Source organism: Leucoraja erinacea, chromosome 8, assembly GCF_028641065.1.
Source record: "Leucoraja erinacea ecotype New England chromosome 8, Leri_hhj_1, whole genome shotgun sequence".
Classification (NCBI taxonomy): Eukaryota; Metazoa; Chordata; class Chondrichthyes; order Rajiformes; family Rajidae; genus Leucoraja; species Leucoraja erinaceus.
In genome coordinates, this window is record NC_073384.1 from 3,314,830 (window position 1) to 3,341,961 (window position 27,132).

The 27,132-nt window shown below is 44.6% G+C and overlaps 1 protein-coding gene across 2 annotated transcripts; it reads left to right on the top strand.

The window, feature by feature from the left end:
* Window positions 1-694: 694 nt before the first annotated feature.
* On the top strand, window positions 695-20,684 carry abcb10 (ATP-binding cassette, sub-family B (MDR/TAP), member 10). Of its 2 annotated transcripts, XM_055638887.1 has the most exons (13): window positions 695-1,161; window positions 3,471-3,674; window positions 3,873-4,075; window positions 5,678-5,812; window positions 10,047-10,193; window positions 12,022-12,157; window positions 12,461-12,556; window positions 13,557-13,766; window positions 13,864-13,943; window positions 14,137-14,317; window positions 16,435-16,478; window positions 17,208-17,242; window positions 19,780-20,684. In XM_055638887.1, exons 1-13 carry the CDS (start codon window positions 807-809, stop codon window positions 20,033-20,035), a joined length of 2,082 nt encoding a protein of 693 aa, XP_055494862.1. In that variant the 5' UTR covers window positions 695-806; the 3' UTR covers window positions 20,036-20,684. The 2 variants fall into 2 exon arrangements, with proteins under 2 accessions (XP_055494862.1, XP_055494863.1); XM_055638888.1 differs by lacking the exons at window positions 695-1,161; window positions 3,471-3,674 and having other exon boundaries at window positions 3,949-4,085.
* The last annotated feature ends 6,448 nt before the right edge of the window (window positions 20,685-27,132 follow it).

A 27,132-nucleotide genomic window follows, 5' to 3' on the forward strand; every position in this document is an offset into this window, starting at 1 on the left:
AGAGAAATTCATACACATTCATAAAATATGAAATAAATAAATTATGTTTGCAAAGAGGATGTGCCAGGTGTCTCCAAGAAAAGTGCCAAATTAGGGAGCAGTAACTACATCAAGATCTCTGTCTACCACAAAGAAAATAATTGCCAGGATCCTCATGTGAAATGCTTTTTCTTGAATCTTGGAATTCCACCTACTGGTGGCATCCTGGACATGATTTTCACAGCATAAAAATATGAAAAAATGTCTCAACAGTAGCCAATACCATGGCATCTTTCCCATCACAAACAATCTACATGGTAGCCCGATTGCCCTCAGGAAGGAATCTTGTTTTTGTTTCTACTTTTAGAGTTGGTTTTATCAAGTTTCAAATTAAAATAAAATCAATAAGGAGAACAACTGTCTCGAATGAAACACAAATTGTTGAAGGAACTCAGAGGGTCAGGTAACATATGTGGAGGAATGGTGTATAGAGGTGGTAGGGAAAGGTTTTAGAGGGATATGAGCCAATTGTGGGCAGGTGGGACCAGTAGATGGGGCATCTTGGTTGGCGGGGCAAGTTGGGCTGAAAGGCCTGTTTCATGCTATATGTAGAACGAGCATAAATTTTAAACCACCAAGTGATGAATTAATGCTGCAGTGAGTGCTGGAGGCTGCCGAGGGCTTGTTTGAACTCTGGTGACCTGACGGGGGCGGCGCAATAAAAGCAGTGACTTCTGCTCGGCACGGAGCAAGAGGCTGGGGTTGGAGTAATGTGGGAGGCGTGGATCTGGCTCTCTTCCCTCTGACACGGACATAGCGTTGTCCGAATGGCGGGTCGCATCTTGCAGCTGCGGCTCCCGCTCTGCAGCCCCGGGCTCCGGGCGCGCGCCCTCTGGCCCGGCAGCCGTGACCATGGCAACCGCGGCCTAGCCCGGCCTCGCCGCTGCTTCAGCGCCGGCTCCCCGCCGTCTGTAGCCGGGGACGGGCCTCCGCTCGCACACAGCGCCGGCTCCCCGCCGTCTGTAGCCGGGGACCGGCTTCCGCTCGCACACAACGCCGATCCCGGGCCGGTACAGCAGCAGCAACAGCACGGGGAGACTGAGCGCAACCGGGCCGGCGCTGGGGCCGCAGATGTCAGGAGGCTGCTGGCTCTGGCCTACCCCCAGCGGTGGCCGCTCGCAGGTAAGGCCCGGGGGCGGGAGGCCGGGACCGGTTTCCCCGGCTGGAGGAAGAGTGCGCCGGGGTGTCGCTCGTAGGGACACCGCTCGGCAGCTGAAGACTGCGGGACGACAGTGCTGAATGGCGGGGTGATCGGGGCGGGTCAGGGGCTGATCAGGACTCGGCGTATCTTCAATTTCCCCCAAATCTCTGACCCTTGCACCCAGGAGATCCTCATTCCTTTCATTCATCACCGTCGTCAACATGCCACTCCTCTTCCAAAAATTCTCTTCACGTCTTCCAATACACACCTGCTTTCCTTGTCCCCAATTCCACTTCACCATCCCTGCGGATAGCAAACATCACTTTACATTCTCTCTCACAATAGATGTTTGCAGCTAACTCCTTTTCCTTATCTGCTGGTGATTATTTTCACCCGAGAATCTCTAGCAGTGGCTTCCCTTCCCAGTCTGATATGGCTTCTAGATTTCTCCCACTGTTGAGGGACACCTTAATTCAATTAAGGTTGAGGAGGAGGTTCATGACTTCTTACTAACCCTCAACTGGATTAGTTATAAACTTCCATTCCCAGATCCACTTTGAATCGCTCTTTCTCTCTCTAACTTTCTCCATTTTCAAGAGCTGTATCTTCAACTGCCGTCTCTGGTTAAATTCACCAATTCCCTCATCAGTGAGAGTTATGATAACAGCTTCTAAGTACTGTAATTTCTTCCATAAACCCTTGTGCCTCATTTATCAATTTAGTCTGCTCTATTTAGCTTTATTTGGAATTCCTCGAATCTTCTTTGGCTGATTTATTCTGATTGTGCCTCCCGGAGATAGTTGAGTGCCGACAGACTTGTTCTTTATCTATCTCTAAGTTTTGAAGAAAATATGTTTTAAAACCTGGATGCCAGTGAGGATGGTCAAGAGGCCAGTTTAGCCTCTGTTGGCTTAACTTGCAGTGACCTTTTTAAGGCCGTGAGGATATGTGACTTTTATCGGGAATTAGTCAAACGTGGATATGTTTTAAACATGAATGTGTTAATCATGAATTTGAAGTAACTTTAAAAAAGACAGAATGAATAAAGGCGATTTTTCTTGTTTTCATGAAAGGTTAATTATTTTATTGAAACGGATCTCAACCATTTCACTGGTTTCCACAACCAATGACGGTTTTATCAAATATTTGGCACCTTTTTGATTTGACACGTCAAAAACTATGCTTTTTTTCTAATATATGAAATGTAAACTGTCACACTACTTTCAGCAAAGACTGCTCATACCAGTATTGAAATAAAATATAATTAAAATAAAATACCAGTATTTTGTAAACCAGCATCTACAGTTCCTTGTATCTCCTGCTAAAACCAGTGATGTGAAGGAGCTGCAGCATGTTAGAAGTGTCATGTGGCAGTGTGATAAGGGAGCTTCAACCCCCATCGTATCTCTCCCAAATATGTTAATTATCTCCCACTGCAACATGTGAGAATTAGTTATAATGTGTAACGTGAGTGACAGGAGCAGCATTTTCTGAGCCCAGTGAATCTTCCCTGTTTTCAAACAATAACCAGTTCCTAACATTGTAGATGGAAATTTCCATTTAGGCTTCCAATTTTGTTACTATTTTACATGGTCTTGAATTCATGATTGAGGGATGAATTTGCAGTATCTAGAAAGACCATTCATAACCAGTTGGCTCTAATCTATAGAAACAAGGAACTGCTGATGCTGAAAGACACAAAGAGCTGGAGTAACTTAGCAGGCAGCATCTGTGGAAAACATGTTCCCTTATCTTCGCTGTACAGTCAAACATTTTGTGCTTTTAATCTTAGCTTTGCTGACAACCTTTGCGCACAGGAGTCAGAAGAACAAGAGCAGTCCATTCAGCTGTACAATATTGTCTTTAATGACTTATCCGCAGCTGTTTTAGTTTTATGACTTCCTTAATACGTTCACCTTAAAAATTAATAAATTCATCTTCCTTCCCCAACAGTCCTCTCTGCTTGGCACCTACATTCTTGACAGCTTTTTGGAAGAGAGAGTTCAAACATAAATTAACTTTTGTATAAAGAGTTGTTTTTGTCTGCTAGTTCTCCAGAAAAAGTTGTTTCTTTCCCTATCATATTTTTAACTTATCCTCTATATTTTTGAAAAAGAATCTCTGGAAGCATTCATTCTGCTTATTGTGTGGAAGAACATGTAAGAATTCAGAGGGTTTTGAAGCATGTTCTATGTAAATGGTGTCGGTTAGTTCCGTTATCTTAGCAGTACAATTAAACTGTATTGTGTTACTGGCGTATCTGCAGCTTTGCATTATGTTTTTTCTCCAGCTGCCGTGGGCTTTCTAGGCGTATCCAGCATGGTGACCATGTCTGCGCCGTTCTTTCTCGGAAAGGTTATCGATACAATTTACACAAATCCTGCCGGAGGGGACGTGACTGCGAACTTGACGTCGCTGTGTGCTGTATTAAGTGGCATCTTCCTTTGTGGAGCTGCTGCCAATGGTGCCCGTGTCTACCTCATGCAGAGCTCAGGTGAACAAAGATGTAACTACATAATCCGTGGAAGATATGTAAGCAGATGTAGAGAATAGTAGTGAGTTGGAAAAATGTTTGACATGCAGGGAAGGACGAGGTGCAATTTGCTGAAACGTGCCGGACAAAGATAGAAAGGCATTCATTCTAACTATTTGACACAGGTCATTTGATTGCCCTTGTGTGTATTTATTACAGGACAGCAGATTGTCAGGCGCTTGAGGGGAAGACTCTTTTCTTCGATTCTTTGTCAGGAGGTTGGGTTTTTCGATAAGACCAGCACAGGAGAGCTGATAAACCGACTTTCATCTGATGCCGTTATTCTTGGAAACTCGGTCACAGAGAACCTGTCTGATGGACTAAGAGCTGTGGGCCAGGCATCAGCTGGCATTGGCATGATGGTGCGTGAAGGTGGGGATAGACCCAAAGAACACATTCTGTTTGATTTTTTTAAATATATATATATATATTGCTTAATTCTATCTCTCAGTTCTTGGAATATACTCAATAATTTTAATTGGTCAATTTTTAATCTGAAGAAATTTGCATTCTATGTTAATTATGATGTGGAACATGGTTTTGTAGTGTCTGATCAACAACAGCTGTCTGAGACATGAAATGTTCAAGGATTGTACATAATAGCAGGCAGTGTTGCTAGTACATCTATCTACGCCATCTCCCCCTGCCCTTATCATCTGAAGCCAAGAGCTCTGACTATGGACCCATTCCAAGGAATGCGACTGCTAGTTGACTATTCAGCTGCGTAAAGCATAACAGAAAGCCTTACCCCACCAGTTCAGAAATTCACTGCAAATGCAGGAAATGTAAAGTAAAACTTAGACATACTGCAGCAAAGCACTCTGAAAGACTGGTGAAGCATCCAGTAAAGTAAATTGTTTCTCTAGCCTTTGCTGCTGTTGGAATGTTTTTTTCTCTTACTTTGTTTTATTTCTGAAATGCCTTTCTAATATTATCTGACTGAATTAAAACGTATTGAATGTGGTAATAACAAATGAATCTACAGATCATAATTACAATCATAATCATACTTTATTAGCAAACTATGTTTTGCCACATACGAGGAATTTGATTTGTCATACCAATAAAAAGTAGGCATACATACAAAATACATTTTAACATAAACATCCACCACAATGAGCTCCACATTCCTCACTGTGATGGAAGGTGAAAAAAAAGTTCAATCTCTTCCCTTCTTTGTTCTCCTGAGGTCAGGGGCCTTGAGCCTTCCTTTAATGGGGAAATCTTGGCTCCCATAGCCGGCTGTCGGGCCCTCTGCATCAGGGCAATCAAGGTCCTGCATCGGGGGGATGTCAGCTCCCTGCGCCAGTGATCGGACCCCATGTCGGGGCTAGTCGAACCTTCTGCGTCGTTGGAGCTTCCCGACTCGGTCTCTGCCCGAGACTGCGAACTCCACGATGTTGAAATCCGCAGGCAGCAGTTAAAGTGTCGATCCCAGATAAGGGATCGGTTCTGATGGTAAGTCCACGTTCCCGCGGTGGGACTCAAAGTCAGTCCCGAGCAAGGCCGCCAGCTCCATGATGTTAGGCCGCAGAGCGACCGGAGATACGATCCAGAAAACAATCCCATCTCCGGCAAGTTAAGAGATTGAAAGATAGTATCCCTGACACCCTCCCCCACCCCCCACATAAAACAAACCAGAGAACATTAACACAAACTTTTAAAACTCACTAAAAATAACAAAAAAAAAAGACATGAGGTTGTTTAAATCATCTGTACAGTGTGACCTGTATTGAAGACAGCTTAAATGTTCAAAGACCCAATGAGGAATATAGGAAACTGTTCAACTTCTGGAAATGACAGGACCCTGACCTGACCCTTCACTGAACGTGATATCTCATCCGTCGTTATTTATTGTTTTGAACTTGGCTGATAATATTATATAACTTAAAATCTTGGTGTGCTTTCGAGTGAACATTGGTGCTGCTGCTAATTTTAATTATCTACTTGTTTCTTATGAATAGTTTTACGTGTCACCTCAGTTGGCCATGTTTGTCCTGGGTATTGTTCCCCCGGTCGCCATATTAGCAGTGTTTTATGGACGATACCTTCGCAAGATTTCTGGAGTGACTCAGGATTCACTAGCTGATGCGACGCAGGTAAAGTGTCATGTATTCTTTTGTCTCTAACTGTTGGGATGAAACAAGACCCTGCTCTCTCCCTTTGTTCATCTTCCTAGAAATCTAATAACTAGTCCATCATGGGAAGCAACACGTCTCATAAATGTAGTGAGACCTTTTGCCTTTGGATCCTGAGAGCTGGGATGGTTAGCTGAGAAAGGTTAATGGTGTAGACACAAAATGCTGGAGTAACTCAGCGGGTCAGGCAGCATCTCTGGAGAGACGGAATGGGTGACGTTTCGGGTCGAGACCCTTCTGACTGATGTCAGGGGAGGGGTCGGGACAAAGATAGAATATGGTTGGACAGTAAGACTGGTGGGAGAACTGGGAAGGGGGAGGGGATGGAGAGAGAGGGAAAACAAGGGCCATTTGAAGTTAGAGAAGTCAATGTTCCTACTGATGGGGTGTAAGCTGCCCATGCGAAATATGAGGTGCTGTCCTCCAATTTGCGCTGGGCCTCACTCTGACAATGGAGGAGGCCCAGGACAGAAAGGCCAGATTGGGAATGGGAGGAGGAGTTGAAACGCTGAGCCACCGGGAGATCAAGTTGGTTAAGACTGACTGAGTGGAGGTGTTCAGCGAAACGATGGCTGAGCCTGAGCTTGGTGAAGGGGGACTTTTTAAAGAGTTGTAGTGTTTTGAAGGATTAATGGAGAATGCAGTGGGCAATGGAAAGCAATGATTTATGGTGATCTCTAAAGAAATTGAAGCAATGAGAATTTCATTTATTTCTTGATATGATTTGGCATGTAGTGCCTGAAAGAAGTGAAATAGGATTGTGGGAAAGACGAGAACTAGATTCACTCACAGATTCCCTTTGTCATCAGGATGATCGTACTATCTGGAAGTCTATATGACAGTCAAACAACCCAGGAGTTTGCATCTAACTCTAGTCCTTCTGACCATCCTGAATTGGCAGCAAATATGGCCTTGCCTTGTCACCCACATTTGGAGGACAATTTACACAAGTAGGTCCAAGACATTTGGTCATAAGGTCATAAGGAATGGGAATAGAATTAGGCAATTCGGCCCATGAAGTCTACTCCACAATTTAATCATGGCTGATCTATCTCTCTCTCATTACCTTATTCTCCTGCTTACTCCCCATAACCCCTGAAGCCTGTGAGTGTGGAATTATCTGCCACAGAAGGCAGTGGAGGCCAATTCACTAGATGTTTTCAAGAGTTAGATTTGGCTCTTGGGGCTAACGAAATCAAGGGATATGGAGAAAAGGCAGGATCGGGATTTTGGTTGATCAGCCATGGTCTTATTGAATTGCGGTGCTGGCTTGAAAGGCCGAATGGCCTACTCCTGCACCTATTTTCTATGTTTAATCAAGAATCTATCTCTGCCTTAAAAAATATTTACTGACTTGGCCTCCACAGCCCTCTGGCAAATAATTCCACAATTGGACAGGTACATGGATAGCAAAGGTTTAGGGGAATCTGGGTTAAATATGAGCAAATTGGACTAGATTAGATGTTGGTTGGCTTGGATGAGTTTGTCTCCAATTTAAAATCATACCAGACTGTGTTACTCCTGCCTTTCCCACCTGAAGGATGGGAACATTTGCTCAACATTGGCCATCTGATATACTTAAATGGGAAGATGGCCAGAGAGCTTTTAATTGTCCTGTAACTCATTAATGTTTTAACATTATTGCTTCACAACTGATAAAAGCTCAGTGGTTGAAAACCTAGGGTTGGACAAGGGTAAGAGTAAGTAACAGGCTTATCTGTAATCTGCCAGTTCCCAACTCTCTCTTGCCAAGACTGAACCCACCAAGGCTTGGATTTAACTCTGTGAAAAAGAACATTTAAAGCGGTTTAGTAAATGATGGTCTTTAAGTTGCTTTACTGTGTGTGGCCTAAATGGTTCAAGCCTGATTATGATAGCTTTTTACATTCACTTTATGTTCACAATTGAGAAACCAATCAAATTGCTGTTAATTTGGAACTGAAGCAATTGTCAGCAACCATTTGTTAGTAATTTGCAGATAACATGAAACGTGAAGTTGTGGATAGTGAAGAACGTTCTCGAAGGATACATTGGGACATAGATCAGTTAGAAAATTGTGCGGGAGGTTAAATTTAATTCATTTCTTGAATCAGGAAATCAAGGGAAGTTGGGGAACAACAAAGAATTTGATCAGTGGATCTACCTGTGTCAGTTGTGTAAATCAACACCAAATTGTCATCCAAATGTGGGTGACAAGGCAAGGCCATATTTGCTGCCCAACCCACGCTGGTCAGAAGGACTGGAGTTGGATGTAACCTTGCAAAGTGAAACTGGGAGGAAATATAGAGGAAATGACGGTGAGCTTGGGAGCTTTGATGCACAGAGATATTGGAGTACAAGTCTATAGTTTGCTGAAAGTGCAAATCGGATGTACAAGGTAGTGAAGAAGGCATTTGGTATGCTTGCCTTCATGGGCTGAATGTAAAGGTCGGTATGTTATGTTGCAGCTGTACCAAACATTAGTTAGCCTGCATTTGGAGTATTGCATACAATCTGGTCACAATACGACAAGAAAGATGTGTTAGCAAGGAAGAGCATGCAGAAGAGATTCACCAGAATGTTCCCTGGAATGGTGCTGTAGTTAGGAGAGACTGGATAGACTGTATTTATTCCCATTGGGATGTAGGAGGGCGAGGGGGTGACCTTATAAAGATTTATATAACACTATGAGGGGTGTAGATAGGAAAAATATTCAGTCCAAGGGCAGGAGGGTTTAGCAGTAGAGGGCACAAATTTTAAGGTGAGAGAGGAGAAATTTAAATGAGATCTAGCTTTCACACAGAAGGTGGCGGTTACTTGGAACAAGCTGCCGAAGGGGGTGAGAGAAGAACATGCAAGAGAAATGTTTAAGATACTTGAACATGTACTTGCCCAGCTTAATGGCATAGGATCCAGGGTGAGATAGCTAACTGGATGCAGAATTGTTTTCATGATAGGAAGCAGAGGGTGGTGGTGGACTATGAGGCCTGTGCCTCGTGGTGCAGTTTACAGCAATCAATAAATCATTCAACCAGATCATCTCAGGACTTGGGAGGAAAGCAGAGCACCCAGGGGAAGCCCATGCATCTGCAGGAGGAACATGCAAATTCCACATGGGCAGCATAGGAGGATAAGATTGGTCATGAGCTGTGAAGCAGTAGCTCTACTAGTTACCCCACTGCCTCAAGCACTTTGTCCCTTTCCGACCTTTAACCAAGAAAAAATGGTTCTGAAAAGGTCACCTGTCTGATGTGACATTAAAGATAGCCACAAAATGCTGGAGTAACTCGGTGGATCAGACAGCATCTCGGGAGAAAAAGAATAGGTGACATTTTGGGTCAAAATCCTTGTAAGTAATGGGTGTGACATTAAGTCGCATTTTATAGTGTGAGGTCAAGGATGCTCCTTTTGCTGCTCTCAGAGATGTGGTCTTTCAGATGGGACCTTAAACAAGACCTTGTCTGCTCTCTCAGATGGACCACCACTGTCATTAACAGAGCCTGGGGAGGGGGGGGGGGGGGGGGGGGGGGGGGGGGGGGGGAGATGGCACAGGGGTTTCAATAGGAATAGAATCGGCTCTTTTCCCAGGTTCTTCTGTGCTGAACTCAAAGTAGCCAAAGCAGCACATTTCCATATCAAAATTGGAAGATGCTGTCTATCAAAAATATTCACAGAAGATTCAATCTTCCAAAGTAAACATTAACACGTGACATCTCACAATTCAGGTTAAGTGCAAATTCTATATCTGATGTTTATTGTTGATATTGTTTTGTATTCTTGTATCTAACTAGCAATTCAACATTTTTTCCAAAGATACTAAAAGGAAAAAACTGTCTGATGAGGTTCCCAGTGTATTTACTGCAGCCTGGTATTACAAAGGAATGATAATGGCACCTTGCCAGCTTCTATTGTTTCCCATTGTCTTTCAGTTAGTGTTTGGTTCCAATAAAGTAGTGCATGAATATGTCTGGACCCTCAGTCTTAGTGTTGTGCCACCAACCATGTACGTGTCATTGAGGTTACTGAATAGATGATCACAAGATCTTGGGCTTCCCCATCACAGGCTGAATGGAGAGCTCTCCCATCACGTCAGCTGAAGGGAATAACTTCACAGCAATTCCTGGATCTGTGTAGAATGCTTTGTGCACTGTTAACAGGACTGACTAATTATCAAATATTTCAAATGTTTACAGCGACCTTGACTTTTCATTCACAGCTTGCTGAAGAGCGCATTGGAAATATAAGGACTGTTCGTGCTTTTGCCAAAGAGAACTCTGAGCTGCAGATATACATGAACAAGATCAGCCACGTACTGCAACTTGCCAAGAAAGAAGCAGTGGCTCGGGCAGGGTTTTATGGGGCAGTAAGTACAATCTTATTAGGATATTGGGTTTATTTTCTTTTACCTCTTTTGTACAGTTAAAGACCATTCTCCTAACCTCAAATTATGCCACATTGCATTTCTTATCCCCAACAGCAATAGAGTAACATTTCTCTCAAAAGTGAGAAAACTGGAAAAAGACGCAGCAAATGTGAGCAGACTATACATCGCAGCAATGATAGCTCCATGCTTCATGGAAAATGGTTTCCAACCAGACTACATTTATGTTGTTTAACCACTAAGGAATTTTACACATAATTCTAGAACACATCGACATCAGTGACTTGAGTTGACACTATAAAATGTTTGTGAGCTTTAAATGCTTCAGCTGCTGTTCATCAGCTGATATGCAACAAAAATAGTCTGTGAATCTGATTACTGCAAATGTCTTCATCTCACCACTGTTGCCATACATTGTTCAGGGTCATATGCTGCACACTTTATCTGAGCAAAGCAGAAACATCCACAGTCCTCGGAAAGCATCTTAAGCTTCTATTCTTTAGAGCCCCACTCTCACATTCCCTCCCTTTTGGTTCCAATACTTGATCATAATGAATGTTTCATTGTGTTCATAGTTACTTGATAAACATTCCTCTGTGTTTATGTCTAGAGCACTTGTCACAGTGATCTGGACATACCTCAAAGTTTTTTCAGCTGATGCAATAGAGCACTGAATACAAATCAAGATCTGAGATTGACAACAAGCAGTCACCTTTCCGTATGATTTGCTGACTGCCATGCACAGCCATCTGTAATCTATTTCTCCTGTGCTTTCCTGATCTCGCCTTTCATTTCGTCCTGAATGCTGGACAGTAGATTTCACCCACGTATCAATTACCTACTACAACTTTTCACGTGATCCTCTTATTCCTGATACCAGGGGTGATGTGTTGCAGCCAGGTGCCACACATTTCTGAATGTGAGTGAGGTGAAAAAACTGATACTGATCTCAAAAAAAGGACACAAAGTGCTGAAGTAACAACAGGTCAGGTAGCATCCCTGGAGAACATGGACAGGTGAAGTTTTAGGGATCGAAGTTTCAGATTGATTGTAGGAGGTGGGGGAGGGAAGGAAGCTTGATGAAAGGAAGGGCGACAAATCGTGGCGAGTAATAGGTGGACACAGGTGACTAGTGGTGGGATCCCATTGGAGGTGCCGAAAATGGAAGAGGATTATTGGTTGTATGCGGCAGCTGATGGGGTGAAAGGTAAGGACTAGGGCGACTGTGCCCTTGTTGGGACTAGGGGGAGCAAGAGCGGGGCTGCAGGGTACCGAGGAGACTTAGGAAGGGGAGTAAAACTGGTTAGCAACCATGAGAGCTGATAGGCAGGCCGAGTGCAAGTGTTTGCTGAAACCGTCGCCAAATCTATGCTTGGTTTTGCCGATGTACAGGAGCCCACATCAGGAAAACTGGATGAAGTAGATGAGTTAAGAGGAGGTGCACGTGAACCTTTGCCTCACCTGTGGGGAATGCTGAGGTCCCTGGATGGAGCCGTGGATGGAGGCATAGGACGGGTGTTACATCTCCTACGGTTGCAGGGGTATGAAAAAGGACATAGCACTGGAGTAACTCAGCGGGTCAGGCAGCATTGCTGGAGAACATAGATAGAAAATTGCCCTGCCCCTCCTTCTAGCTTTCTTTCCCCCTCACCCCACAATGTCTAAAGAAGGTTCCCAACCCGAAACTTCATCTGTCCACGTTCTCCAGGGATGCTGCCTGACCTGGTGAGTTACTCCAGTAACTTGTAAACCAGCATCTGCAGTTCCTTGATTCTACTGATACTGATCTCAGGTTGTTTGATCTTTTCAGACTGGGCTGACCGGAAACCTGATTGTTCTGACAGTGCTATACAAGGGAGGCCTGATGATGGGCGAAGCCCACATGACAGTGGGAGAACTCACTTCTTTCATGATGTATGCCTTCTGGGTGGGAATAAGCATTGGAGGTAAATCCATTTTTTATAAACTGAACTTTGCTTAAGTTTTAAGTGTTTTCAAATTGCCTTTTGTTTCCCGAGTATGGGTAAGATTATTGTTTATTGATGGGGTCACTGGTACCAGGAGGAGGTAAGTGTGGGAAATAAAACACTGGGAAAAGGAAAGTATCTATCAGCAGTGGTAATTGTCACTGGGCTGACTTTCTTTTGCTCAGAATGATCAATGAAATTGTCAGTGGAAAGGTAATCTATGTATTTGTTTTGAATGTGTGTTTGACTTGGCACTTAGTTTCAGTCTGATGCTTTTTCCAGGCCTTGGCTCCTTCTACTCGGTATTAATGAAGGGACTTGGAGCAGGGAGCCGACTGTGGGAGCTACTTGAAAGAAAACCAGCAATGCCACTTAACGGTAAGTTGTGTCGATTTTTTCCACGAGTGTTGTACTGGGCTCTACTCTGGCACTGGCTGCCCATTACAGTGTCAGGGCTCAAATCCATCTTTCCCATTGATAGTTAGCAGATACTAGTAGTAAAATATGAAAATTGATGCATACAGTAAAATGGCAAATGACATGTCAAGAGTCGAGAGGGATAAGTGGTTAATTGGCATATGACAATGGAACTCTAAAATGCAGCAGCATAACCGGCCTGTAAGCGTGTGTAGGAGGGAACTGCAGATGCTGGTTTAACCCGAAGATCATCACAAATGCTGGAGTAAGTCGGCGGGACAGACAGCATTTCAATTCAATTCAGAGACGGAATGGCTTATCTATTCCTTTTGTCCAGAGATGCTGCCTGTCCTGTTGAGTTACTCCAGTAGTTTGTTCTTTCTTCGGCCTGTAAATATGTTGCTTTGATGGTCCAAAATGTTGAAATATGTCAAGTGTACAACTTGGAGAATTTAATGAGCTGAGAGGGTCCCAGGAAATGGAAGAGGTGCACCAGTGTTGCCAACTTGCCGATATGTGGAGCAGTGTCAAGACTGAATGAAGTATGGCTCTGCTTGACAATAGAAGCCTACTAGAAATGATAGCAAGTTTCAAAATATTGTCAATTATTAAAGCTTCAATCCCAACATACTGTACTTCCACAACAACTTAATGTTTTCACAAAGGAAAGGGAAGTGAGTCTTTCAGCCTCCAGCTTTTGGTTATTTCAGCATATTTTACACATGTTGTAGGCGGGCTGTAGTTTGAATTCACTTAGCTTGGGGGTTGGGAGAGGTGGAGCTGGTGGATGGTTGTGAGGGAGCAGAACTTTGTTCCTTAGTTCTCTCCCTTTGGGATGTTAACCTTGTGCAAAGGGTTTCAGTGTTTATTTCTAACAATAGAAATACAGGATTTTAGAATCTGTCCTGTTTGTACATTGGGTTCTTAGTTATTAAAAAATCTGTTTCTGTTTTTGATTTAGAGGGCATTGTTTTGCTACCAGAGGAGTTTAAAGGAGCCATTGAGTTCCGTGGTGTCCAGTTTGCCTATCCTACCCGCCAGGAATTTTCAGTATTTAGCGGGCTAGACCTGTCTATCCCAGCGGGCTCAGTAATGGCTATAGTGGGGAGCAGTGGCTCAGGAAAATCAACACTGGTGTCCCTGTTGCTGAGGCTCTACGATCCAGTTTTGGGTGAGTTTGGAAAATAATGCACTGTGGGTAAAGATATGAGCAATGGGAGTCCATGGCATCAAACAGTGATAAAGTAATTGAACTGTTTCCATTTCAGGCACCATCACTATTGATGGCCACAATATACGGAGTCTCAATCCACGCTGGCTACGTGAGAACATCGGAGTGGTAAATCAGGTAAACCAGGGTTTGTGACTTCAGATGGGGTATGAATAAACCAGGAACATGGCAGAGTAGCGAAACAGTGAGTCAGGTAGAGAAGGGGGTGGGGTGGGATGTGTTGGGCAATGGAGCAGATCAGGTCGGTGTGGGGCACATCGAGCAGGTTCACCAAGAGGTTTTTGATCTTAAGTGTATTTTTGGTTCTCAGGAGCCCATTCTGTTCTCCTGCTCGATTGCAGAGAATATTGCTTATGGTGCCACCAAGGACGGAGATCTAATGATGTGTGACATTGAAAAGGCTGCCAAGGTTGCCAATGCCTTAGAGTTCATCCACACCTTCCCCAAAGGCTTTCAAACAATGGTTGGGGAGAAAGGAGTCCTACTCTCAGGTGAGCTAATTAGATTGTGTGATCTTTATTGCTTGCTGTGACGTGATGTTGAAAGACAATAGACAATAGGCAATAGACAATAGGTGCAGGTAGGCCATTCGGCCCTTCGAGCCAGCACCGCCATTCAATGTGATCATGGCTGATCATCCCCAATCAGTACCCCGTTCCTGCCTTCTCCCCATATCCCCTGACTCCGCTATTTTTAAGAGCCCCATCTAGCTCTCTCTTGAAAGCATTCAGAGAACCTTGCTCCACCGCCCTCTGAGGCAGAGAATTCCACAGACTCACCACTCTCTGTGAGAAAAAGTGTTTCCTCGTCTCCGTTCGAAATGGCTTACTGCTTATTCTTAAACTGTGGCCCCTGGTTTTGGACTCTCCCAACATCGGGAATATGTTTCCTGCCTCTAGCGTGTCCAAACCCTTAACAATCTTGTATGTTTCAATGAGATCCCCTCTCATTCTTCTAAACTCCAGAGTGTACAAGCTCAGCTGCTCCATTCTCTCAGCATATGGCAGTCCTGCCATCCCAGGAATTAACCTTGTAAACCTATGCTGCACTCCCTCAATAGCAAGAATGTCCTTCCACAAATTAGGGGACCAAAAGTGCACACAATACTACAGGTGCGGTCTCGCAAGGACTCTGTACAACTGCAGAAGGACCTCTTTGCTCCTATATTCGATTCCTCTTGTTATAAAGGCCAACATGGCATTCGCTTTCTTCACTGCCTGCTGTACCTGTATGCTTACTTTCATAGACTGATGAACAAGGACCCCCAGATCCAGTTGTACTTCCCCTTTTCCCAACTTGACACCATTTAGATAGTAATCTGCCTTTCGGTTTTTGCTACCAAAATGGATAACCTCACATTTATCCGCATTAAACTTCATATGCCATGCATCTGCCCACTCCCCCAACCTGTCCAAATCACCCTGCATTCTCATAGCATCCTCCTCACAGTTCGCACTGCCACCCAGCTTTGTGTCATCTGCAAATTTGCTAATGTTACTTTGAATCCCTTCATCCATTGATGTATATTGTTAATTGCTGCGGTCCCAGCACAGAGCCTTGCGGTACGCCACTAGTCGCTGGCTGCCATTCTGAAAGGGACCTGCTAATCCCTACTCTTTGTTTCCTGTCTGCCAACCACTTCTCTATCCATGTCAGCACTCTACCCCCAATACCATGTGCCCTAAATGTGCCCACTAATCTCCTATGTGGGACCTTATCAAATGCTTTCTGAAAGTCCAGGTACACTACATCCACTGGCTCTCCCTTGTCCATTTTCCTAGTTACATCTTCAAAAAATTCCAGAAGATTAGTCAAGCATGATTTCCCCTTTGTAAATCCATGCTGACTCGAACCGATCCTGTTACTGCTATCTAAATGTTCGGTTATCTCATCTTTTATAATTGACTCCAGCTTCTTCCCCACCACTGATGTCAGGCTAACTGGTCTATAATTCCCTGATTTCTCTCCCGCCTTTCTTAAAAAGTGGGATAACATTAGCTACCCTCCAATCCACAGGAACTGATCCTGAGTCTATAGAACATTGGAAAATTATCACCTATGCATCTACGATTTCTAGAGCCTATCTAACACCATTTCCTGCCTAATGTGGATTTCCTTCAGTTCTTCCGTTAACTCAGATCCTCTGGTCACTACTATATCTGGAAGATTGTTTGTGTCCTCCTTAGTGAAGACAGATCCAAAGTACCTGTTCAACTCATCTGCCATTTCCTTGTTCCCCATAATAAATTCACCTTTTTCGGTCTTCAAGGGTCCAACTTTGATCTTAACTAATTTTTTCCTCTTCACATACCTGACTTTTACTATCCTGCTTTATATTCTTGGCTAACTTACCTTCGTACCTCATCTTTTCTCCCCGTATTGTCTTTTTGGTTATCTTCTGTTGTTCTTTAAACATTACCCAAACCTCTTGCTTCCCGCTCATCTTTGCTACGTTGTACTTCTTTGCTTTAATTTTTATACTGTCCCTGACGTCTCTTGTCAGCCATGGTCGCCCCTTTCTCCCCTTGGAACCTTTCTTCCTCCTAGGAATGAACTGAGTCATGCACCTTCTGTATTATAGAATATTTAAAACTGTGTATTCTCCTAGGTGGCCAGAAGCAAAGGGTTGCAATTGCTCGGGCTCTGCTGAAGGTAAGGCTCATCCTCTTTTAAACAACAATAGGTCCAAATCAGAGTCATATAGTGTACAACATGAAATGGGCCCTTTTGACCCCATTTGGCACATAGCAAACGTGCCAAATGTGGGCAAATCGATCCTATCCATATATTGTCTAAATATCTTTTAAGGGTTATAATTCTATACGTTTCTAGCTTCCTCTGACAACTCATTCCAGATACGGAGTACCTTTGGGTTGCCCAAGGTCACTTTTAAATCTCTCCTCTCTTATCTTAAGCCTCTAGTTTTAGAAACCTGTACTCTTTGGAAAAAGGTTGTGCGTTAACTTTATCCATTCCGCTCATGATCTTGTACACCTCATAAGGTCACTCCTCAAGACTCCTACACTCCAAAAAACAAAATCCCAACTTATCCAATCTTTCCCTATACCTGAAGCCCGCAAGTCCAGGGAACATCCTGGTGAATCTCTTGTGCACCATCTCAAACTTATTAACATACTTCGTATCGTTGGGTGAGGGGAACTGCACATGTAGAGTTCCACCCTGTTCAGATCTTTTAAAATTCTTAACTTATCTTAACTTGTGAATAACTTGAATCTCATCTTTTCACTATCTTTTAACATACTCTTCACTAATTCTCAAGTGTGACTGTTGGTGACAAATCCATTTGCTTGCAGGCATCTCAATTTCTTGTGCATGCTGAGAGAGTTAACTGATGGCAATTGTTTATTTCTGTTTTACCAGAACCCCAGAATTTTGTTGTTGGATGAAGCTACAAGGTGAGTGCTGGCTTTACTGTGAAACTCTTGCTGGCAAGATCTTGTTTTAAAAAAAAAAAAAATCTTTCAAATTATTCGCAATCTTATATACATGCGCAACAGTTAACAAACCAAATGAGAAAGGAAATTAATTAAAATAATAATTTGCGTGTATAAAGAAGGGGTTGATGACATCGTTTCATCAACAGGCTTGATGAAGCGGTTTGAGAACATGTTTTGAATTGCTTCGAGGTTTAAAATGGATTAAAACATGGATATACTGATTTGGATGTTTCAAGAAGATAGTATCGTAAGATAAAATGGAGAAATTTGAAGTGATTATGCAAAAATATGGAGTTATTGGACATCCGAGCAGATCACAATGTGAATAGTGGTTTCTGATCACTGGCAAGTTGTTTGATGCTCAAAATTGGAGGCCCAGCACATCCCACCCCACCCGCTTCTCTACCTGACCCACTGTTTCTCTACTTTGCCATGTTCCTGGTTTATTCAGGCCAAGGAACCATAGTGAGGTCAACAAAGATGGCATCTTACCTAAAATTGAAGAATTCAATGTTCATACTGTTTGGGTTGTAAGCAACCCAACCGGAATATGAGGTGCTGTTTCTTCAGTTTGTGGGTGGCCTCACTCTGGCAATGGAGGAGGAAAAGGTTGCCTAGTCTAAGCTTGGTCTCTCCGATGTAAAGGAGGCCACGTCAGGAGCACCAGGTGCAGTAGATGAGGTTAGAGGAGGTGCAGATGTACTTGTCTCACCTGGAAGGGCTGCTGGGGTCTCTGCATGTATATGAGGAGGTGTAGGGACAGGTGTGACATCTGTGGTTGCAAGGGAAAGAACCTGGAGAGGAGGTGATTTTTGGGTGGAAAGGGATGAGTGAATCAAGGAATTGGGGAGTAGAAACTTCTTCCACAACTCAATTTTTTATGCATCCGTTCCCACCCACTCTTCCCTTTCCTTGTCCCTAGGTATAGCTTTAAGGTCAGAGTGGGAAAGTTTTCAGGAGTGTACAGGGCCAGTTATTTATTTTTTTTACTGTGCTGCCAGGTTGATGATGGAAGCGTACACGATAGTGGCATTTAACAGGGGCTTGTTGGAGTTGCTATACTTCACGCATCCTTTCAGTGTGGAACTGTATTTTCCATCAACTGTCTGGAAAATTTATTTGCCTCATTTTGGGAATGTAAAGCTAAAAAGGCATGAAAAGCAATCGCAATTAATGTTAAATTAAATGTGATCAACTGCCTTTGGAGAAGAGGATGTTTCGGATGTTCGCTGCGTGCTTGGTTTAAGTGAGAGCGCTGGTCGTAGCATTTGGGACATTGCTGAGAATTATTGTGTGAGGTAAACAGTTATGACTTTTCCCCTAACCTGTACCATACATTCTTTGGGTAAATGTGCACTGCTTTGAGGTGCACACTGCTTTTCAAGATTGTAACACCCCCCCCCCCACGTGTAAAAATGAGAGGTGTCTGAAATCTGATTATATTTTTTTGAAATTAAATATAGCCTAAATTAGGGACAAGCAGAAACCTGAAGCCAATCACTATTTCCAATGGGTTAGTCTGGGTTCAGTCTGAAGAAGGGTTTCGGCCCGAAACGTTACCTATTTCCTTCGCTCCATAGATGCTGCTGCACCCGCTGAGTTTCTCCAGCATTTTTGCGTACCCACTATTTCCAATGTTCTGGATATTTAAAGGCAAACATTATGGTGTGTGTTAAACTGTGCCTGGTCAAGTAATATTCTTGAATGATGTTCAGAATAGAATTTTTCAGCTCCCTGTCTTGGGCATATTTTGGTTTAATTTCTGATCTGTTCATTTAGTCTGGTCGATGGAAGAAACCAAGCAGTTATGTGGCAGGGTTTAGGTTTATTATTATTGTCACGTGTACTGAGGTACAGTGAAAAGTTTTGTTTTGCATACTACCTAATCAGATCAGATATACCATACATCTTATCAATCAGTTCCAACGCGAGTACAATAGATAGAGGAAAGGCGGAGATACAGAGTGCAGAATATAGTTCTCAGCATTGTAGTGCATCAGTTCCACAGACAAAGTCCAATGTCCTCAATGGGCATAGAGGTGAATCAGGCAGTATCCTAGTTTATGGAAGACTGATAACACGGGAAGAAATTGTTCCTGAGTCTGGTGAGTTAAGACATCTGAAAAAACATTTGCTTTTTCTGTATATCTACAGTAAAAGTGGAAAATGGTGGAATTATTGATAAGTCAGCATTGTTTCAAGAAAGTAATAGGCCAATTCTAATAGCCAGCCTAAAAGCTCCAGACACTGCTTGGTGTTGCTTGGGTTAATCACCTACTGTAAATGATCGTTAATGTGGAGGTGAGTGGTGTAATCTGTGGGGAATGTAGGGAGAATGAAATGGAATCCATGTAGGATTACTGTAAATGGTGCACAGCAGAATGATAGTTCCTGTACCATGCTGTATAACCAAGAAATGCCTCTCTAGATGCTGCCTGTCCTCTTGAGAATATTTTCTGGATTTGGTTCACCTTGTAATTTTTTTTCCACCCCAGCGCACTGGATTCAGAGAATGAATATTTGGTAAAAGAAGCTTTGGATCGATTGATGAAAGGAAGAACAGTACTGATCATTGCCCATCGCCTGTCAACCATTCAGAACGCCGATGCTGTTGCAGTCCTGGACCAGGGCAAAATTGTCGAGTGTGGCTCACATCAGCAACTGCTCACAAACTCCAAGGGATTATTTCGAAAACTTGTGGAAAAGCAGACTATTTTTCAGAACAGTCAAAAATTTGTTTTGAATGCCTAATCATGTCTAAATGTTGATAACATTGTCCCAGCCTACTTTCCAAAAAATAAACTTACAATTCAAGGGACACAGAAATGCTTTAGTTTTGATTGACTACTGCATAAGTGGTAAGTAGATTTTGCACATTGGGAATATATGATCCCTTCTGTGGACTCAGGTTGACAGAGAAACAAATCAGTTGTTTCACTTGGAGCCAGGAGAAGTTCATTCCAGAGTTACACTCGTCTCATAGGACTGGATAGGCCTTGGTGTCATTGTGCTTGGGCCATGTCTTAACACTGAGTACTTGAAAAGAAGGAAGCAAACTTTTCAATAGCTCAAGTTGCCCTTCTTCAGCGTTTAACTATTTTCTACCTTTTTGGACTAAAGTTGCCTTTTTTTCATTGGTGTTAAGTAACTTTCACCGGGTGATCGATGGGATATTAAATTCTGTGCAACAATAAATGGTGACATTTGCCACTGAGAAAATATGTATAGATCTGTGTATTTTGTGAAATTTACAGGTATGGCCTAATGTTTATAATTTGTTAGACCTAATTGTTTTTTTTCAATCATGGTGGTTTATAATTGAATATGGATTTTAAATTCAGATGTTTGTTCCTCAGAATTGCGGCATTTTTACTGTAAATTAAAAATGACCAACTTACAATTTATAAATGTTTATGTCTTTTTATGTTACTTTTACCTACTTTTCACACATGTTTTCCCTTCCTTGCACCAGCCCTTCTCTTTCCATTTAAAAAACATTGACCGGGTTAACATCAACACTTGTATCTGAGACTCGGGTGTAAACCTGCAGCCCTCAGCCCCCTGAGTTACCCCAGCACTGTGTGTGAATCTGTTCCAGCAGCTCCCTGTCCTCAGTTACCGCAGCACTGTGTGTGAATCTGTTCCAGCAGCTCCCTGTCCCGAGTTACTTCAGCACTGTGTGAAGCTATCCCTGTAGCTCCCTATCTACTTCCCCTACAGATGCTGCCTGACTTCCTAAATTACTCCAGCACTGTTAAGGTGTCCCTGTAGCTACCTGCCTGCGTTCTCCAGAGATGATGCCTGACTTTGTGTGTTCTATAGAGATGGGACCTGGGTTTCTGTGTTCTCCGCAGATGGTACCTGGGTTACTGCATTCTCTAGAGGTGATACCTGTATTGACCACTGTTCTCCATTGGGTACCTGTGTTACTACATTTTCTCCAGAGATGGTACCTGAGTTACTCCAATCTCTCGAGATTGTACCTGTATTGCCCCCTGTTCATGTTCTCTGCTGGGTACCTCTGTCACCATGTTCTCTGGAGATTGTACCTGTGTTACTGTGTTCTTGACAGCTTCTAATTATGTTACTGTGTCCTCTAGAGCTTGTGCCTGTGTTACTATGGTCTCTAGAGCTTCTACCTGTGTTACTGTGGTCTCTAGAGCTTATACTTGTGTTCACCAGGGACAGTTCGCCGGCAGTCTGTATGTTTTTTCTTTCTTTTTGTTATTTTTTAGTGCGATCAAAGTTTGTTTTATTGTTCTTCGGTTTGTTTTATATGGGGAGAGGGGGGAGGGGATCGGGGGAAACTTTTTGTCAAGTTCTTACCTTCCCGGAGATGTGATCAATTTTCGGATCACATTCTCCGGGCTCTGCAGCCTACCATCGATGGAGCTGGGAGCCGTCTCGGACTGTCGTGAGCCCCACCGCGGGGCGCGGACTTAACATCGGAGCTGATCCCTTGCCTGGGGTCAATCCCACCGCGGACTTACCATCAAGCTCGCAGTCGGGTGAGGCCGAGTCGGGAGCTCCAACATCGCGGAAGGTTCACCCAGCCCCGACGTGAGGTTCGATCGCCGGGCGCGGGGGAGCTGACATCCTCCCGATGCGGGAGAGGATCACCTCGACACGGAGGACCCGAATGCCGCCGGCTACAGGAGTCAAAATCATCCCGTCAATGGAGGTTCGAGGCCCACGACCGAGGAAGAACAAAGGGAAGAGACTTGAACTTTATTTCACCTTCCATCACAGTGAGGAATGTGTAGGAGTCACTGTGGTGGATGTTCATGTTAAAATGTGTTTTTGAGTGATCTGTTGCTTGACTGATTGTTTGACTGACCTGGCCAATGAAATTCCTCATATGTTGCAAAACATACTTGGCAAATAAAATGTGATTCTGATTCTGATTCCCAAGAGCTTGGACCTCTGTTACTGTGGTCTCTAGAGCTTGTACCTGTGTAACTGTGTTCTCTGGAGCTGTATAAGAAGGAACTGCAGATGCTGGTTTAAACTGAGGATAGACACAAAAAGCTGGAGTAACTTAGCAGGCCAGACAGGTGCAACTTGCACCTTCTCCAATCTCATCTACTAGATCCATTGTTCAACATGTGGACTCTTATACATCAGCGAGACCAAACGCAGGCTGGGCGATTGCTTCGCGGAACATCTTTGCTCGGCACGCGTGAAACGACCTGATCTCCCGGTTGCTGGACACTTTAATTCTCCTTCTCATTCCCACAGACCTCTCTGTCCTCGGTCTCCACCATTGTCAGAGTGAGGCTAAACACAAATTGGAGGAACAGCATCTCATATTTCGCTTGGGCAGCGTTTAGCCCAGTGGTATAAATATTGATTTCTCTCACTTTAGGTAGCCCCGATATTCTCTATCCCTCCCCCACCCAAGTCGCACCAGCTTCTCATTTTCACCTAACAAACAGTTTACTATGGGCTGTTTCCTTTATCATCGTTACTTTTATGCATATCTTTCATTAATTGTTCTTTATCTCTCCACATCGCAGTCTATATCTCTCGTTTCCCTTATCCCTATCCAGTCTGAGGAATGGTCTCGACCCGAAACGTCACCCATTCCTTCTCACCAGAGATGCTGCCTGTCCCGCTGAGTTACTCCAGCTTTTTGTCATCTTGTGCCTGTGTCCTCTAGAACTTGTGCCCGTGCTAGTCTCTAGCGCTATTGTTACTGTGTTCTCTAGAGCTTGTTTCAAAGGTCTTTTAATGTTACATGTACAGTAATATTCGTATTGCTATACAGCCAAACTTAAAAAAAAAAGCAACAAGACACACAACTACATAAAAGTTAACATAAACATCCACCACAGCAGCCTATTGTGTTGTGTTTTTCGTTTTGTCTAGCTAAGTTTTTGTTTTTTTAGGTTGTGTTTATGTGGGGGGTTGAAACGGGGCTTGCTGTCTCTCCCTTCGGGGGAATGCAACTTTTTTGTCGTATCCCCCTTCTCTGCCTCCGTCAGCGCTGAGGCCTAATGGTGGAGTTGGCGACCTTGAGGCTCCGGAGGCAGCCTGTCGGAACTCGCCCTGGGCTCGCTCCCGTGAGGGCGGCCCAGCTCGGGGCTGGAACGGCGCTCCCCTGAGGGGCTGTGACACTCCCGTGACGGCAGTCTGGCAAGGGGCTGAGATGCTCCCGTGTGGTCGGCCCAGCCCGAGGGTAACGGCGCTCCCGTGTGGGCGGCCCAGCCCGAGGGTAACGGCGCTCCTGTCGGGGCGGCCCAGCCCGAGGGAAACGGCGCTCCCGTGAGGGCGGCCCAGCTTGAGGGTAACGGCGCTCCCGTCGGGGTGGCCCAGCTCGAGGGTAACGGCGCTCCCGTGAGGGCGGCCTGGCGCGGGGCTGAGACGCTCCCGTGAGGGCGACCCGGCTCGGGGCTGGAATGGTGCTCCGGTGGCTGAGACAGCGTTCTGGTGGCGGCGGCCTGAGTCCGGGGTTCGGCCGCGGGCCAGTGGATGACGTCGTCAACAGCTGTGTCCGCTGGACTGGAGGGCGGCAGCTTCGACCACCCCGGGCCGCGGTGTTTGAACCGGCCCGTTCGCGGAGCTCGGTGAGCCGCGGGACTGATTTACCATCGCCCAGTGGGGTATTGCCTCAGCGCAGAGGGAGAAGAGGAGGGAAGAGACTGCAGCCCTAAGATTTTTGCCTCCATCACAGTGAGGAGGTGCTTGGTGGACTCACTGTGGAGGATGATAATTTGTGTTTACTGTCTGTTCTGTTGTGTATTATTGTATATGACTGCAGGCACAACATTTCGTTCAGACTGAAAGGTCTGAATGGCAATAAAGGACATTCAATTCCCCATGCTCCTCACTGTGATGGAAGGCAATAAATTTTAATCTTCCTCTTTATTCTTCCGCAGTTGGGGAAGTCGAACCATCTGTCGGGACAATCGAAGTTCACACAGCCAGCGATCGAAGATCCTGCGTCGTGTCGATCGAAGCTCCCGTATTGGGGTGGTCGAAGCTCCTGCAGTTTGGAACTCCTGACGTCAATCTCCATGATGTTATTCCGCAGGCTCCCGATGTTGGTCTCCAGCTGACTTCAGTCCCCAGTGCGGACGGAGATACGATATGGGAAAAAATCGCATCTCCGTCGATGTCAGAGATTTAAAAAAAAGTTTTTCCCCCCCCCCACATAAAACAAGCTAAAGAACACTAAAACATACATTTAACACATACTATAAAATAACAGAGAAGGGACGGACAGACTGTTGAAGAGGCAGTCATTGCTGCCACCGGTGTTCTCTAGAGCTTGTGCCTGGGTTAGTGTAGAGTTTGTGTCCGGGTTATTGTGGAGTTTGTGTTTGGGTTAGTGTGGAGTTTGTGTCTGGGTTAGTGATACCAAGATAGGGGGTATTGTGGATAATGAAGAAGATTCCCAAAGTCTACAGAGTGATTTAGGCCATTTGGAAGAATGGGCTGAAAGATGGCAGATGGAGTTTAATGCTGATAAATGTGAGGTGCTAAATCTTGGCAGGACAAATCAAAATAGGACGTACATGGTAAATGGTAGGGAATTGAAGAATACAGTTGAACAGAGGGATCTGGGAATAACCGTGCATAGTTCCTTGAAGGTGGAATCTCATATAGATAGGGTGGTAAAGAAAGCTTTTGGTATGCTAGCCTTTATAAATCAGAGCATTGAGTATAGAAGCTGGGATGAAATGTTAAAATTGTACAAGGCATTGGTGAGGCCAAATCTGGAGTATGGTGTACAATTTTGGTCGCCCAATTATAGGAAGGATGTCAACAAAATAGAGAGAGTACAGAGGAGATTTACTAGAATGTTGCCTGGGTTTCAACAACTGAGTTACAGAGAAAGGTTGAATAAGTTAGGTCTTTATTCTCTGGAGCGCAGAAGGTTAAGGGGGGACTTGATAGAGGTCTTTAAAATTATGAGAGGGATAGACAGAGTTGATGTGGATCAGCTTTTCCCTTTGAGAATAGGGAAGATTCAAACAAGAGGACATGACTTCAGAATTAAGGGACAGAAGTTTAGGGGTAACATGAGGGGGAACTTCTTTACTCAGAGAGTGGTAGCAGTGTGGAATGTGCTTACGGTGAAAGTGGTGGAGGCAGGTTCGCTAGTATCATTTAAAAATAAATTGGATAGGCATATGGATGAGAAGGGAATGGAGGGTTATAGAAACATGCAGACATAGAAACATAGAATTTAGTTGTGCAGGAGTAGGCCATTCGGGGCCGAGCCTGCACCGCCATTCAATATGATCATGGCTGATCATCCAACTCAGTATCCCGTACCTGCCTTCTCTCCATACCCCCTGATCCCCTTAGTGCCACAAGGGCCACATCTAACTCCCTCTTAAATATAGCCAATGAACTGGCCTCAAAACTACCCTCTGTGGCAGAGAGTTCCAGAGATTCACCACTCTCTGCGTGGTGTTTGTGTCTCTTCTCATCTCGGTTTTAAAGGATTTCCCCTTTATCCTAGGCTGTGACCCCTTGTTATGGTATGAGTGCAGGCAGGTGGGACTAAGGGAAAAAAGTTGTTTGGCACGGACTTGTAGGGCCGAGATGGCCTGTTTCCGTGCTGTAATTGTTATATGGTTAGTGTAGAGTTTGTGTCTGGGTCAGTGTGGAATTTGTGTCTGGGTCAGTGTGTGGAGTTTGTGTCTGGGTCAGTGTGGAGTTTGTGTCTGGGTCAGTGTGTGGTGTTTGTGTCTGGGTCAGTGTGGAGTTTGTGTCTGGGTCAGTGTGTGGAGTTTGTGTCTGGGTCAGTGTGTGGAGTTTGTGTCTGGGTCAGTGTGTGGAGTTTGTGTCTGGGTCAGTGTGTGGTGTTTGTGTCTGGGTCAGTGTGGAGTTTGTGTCTGGGTTAGTGTGTGGTGTTTGTGTCTGGGTCAGTGTGCAGTTTGTGTCTGGGTTAGTGTGTGGTGTTTGTGTCTGGGTCAGTGTGCAGTTTGTGTCTGGGTCAGTGTGTGGTGTTTGTGTCTGGGTCAGTGTGCAGTTTGTGTCTGGGTCAGTGTGTGGAGTGTGTGTCTGGGTCAGTGTGCAGTTTGTGTCTGGGTCAGTGTGTGGTGTTTGTGTCTGGGTGTGTGTGCAGTTTGTGTCTGGGTCAGTGTGTGGTGTTTGTGTCTGGGTCAGTGTGCAGTTTGTGTCTGGGTCAGTGTGTGGTGTTTGTGTCTGGGTCAGTGTGTGGAGTTTGTTTGTGGGTTAGTGTGGGGGTTTGTGTTTGGGTCTGTGTGTGGTTTGTGTGTGGGTTTGTGTGTGCAGTTTGTGTCTGGGTCAGTGTGTGGAGTTTGTGTCTGGGTCAGTGTGTGGAGTTTGTGTCTGGGTCAGTGTGTGGAGTTTGTGTCTGGGTCAGTGTGTGGAGTTTGTGTCTGGGTCAGTGTGTGGAGTTTGTGTCTGGGTCAGTGTGTGGAGTTTGTGTCTGGGTCAGTGTGTGGAGTTTGTGTCTGGGTCAGTGTGTGGAGTTTGTGTCTGGGTCAGTGTGTGGTGTTTGTCAGTGTGGAGTTTGTGTCTGGGTTAGTGTGGAGTTTGTGTCTGGGTTAGTGTGTGAGTTTGTGTCTGGGTTAGTGTGGTGTTTGTGTCTGGGTCAGTGTGCAGTTTGTGTCTGGGTTAGTGTGTGCAGTTTGTGTCTGGGTCAGTGTGTGGAGTTTGTGTCTGGGTTAGTGTGGAGTTTGTGTCTGGGTCAGTGTGGAGTTTGTGTCTGGGTTAGTGTGGAAAGTTGGTGCCAATCAGGGGGACGTTTATTAACGTACGACGTGGAGCAGCGTCCAATGAGCGGCCGTTAGAGAGGCGGGAACACGGAGCGCGCGGTCGGCGCGGACAGTCCGTGTGGGGGAGACAGAGACAGAGACAGAGACAGAGTG

Excerpts from the sequence above, each read along its gene's own strand:
- abcb10 (XM_055638887.1), top strand. The coding sequence starts at position 807 with ATGGCGGGTCGCATCTTGCAGCTGCGGCTCCCGCTCTGCAGCCCCGGG. Across the intron at positions 14,318-16,434 it reads GAAAGGAGTCCTACTCTCAG|GTGGCCAGAAGCAAAGGGTT; the intron begins GTGAGCTAATTA and ends GTATTCTCCTAG. Across the intron at positions 17,243-19,779 it reads TTGTTGGATGAAGCTACAAG|CGCACTGGATTCAGAGAATG; the intron begins GTGAGTGCTGGC and ends TTTCCACCCCAG.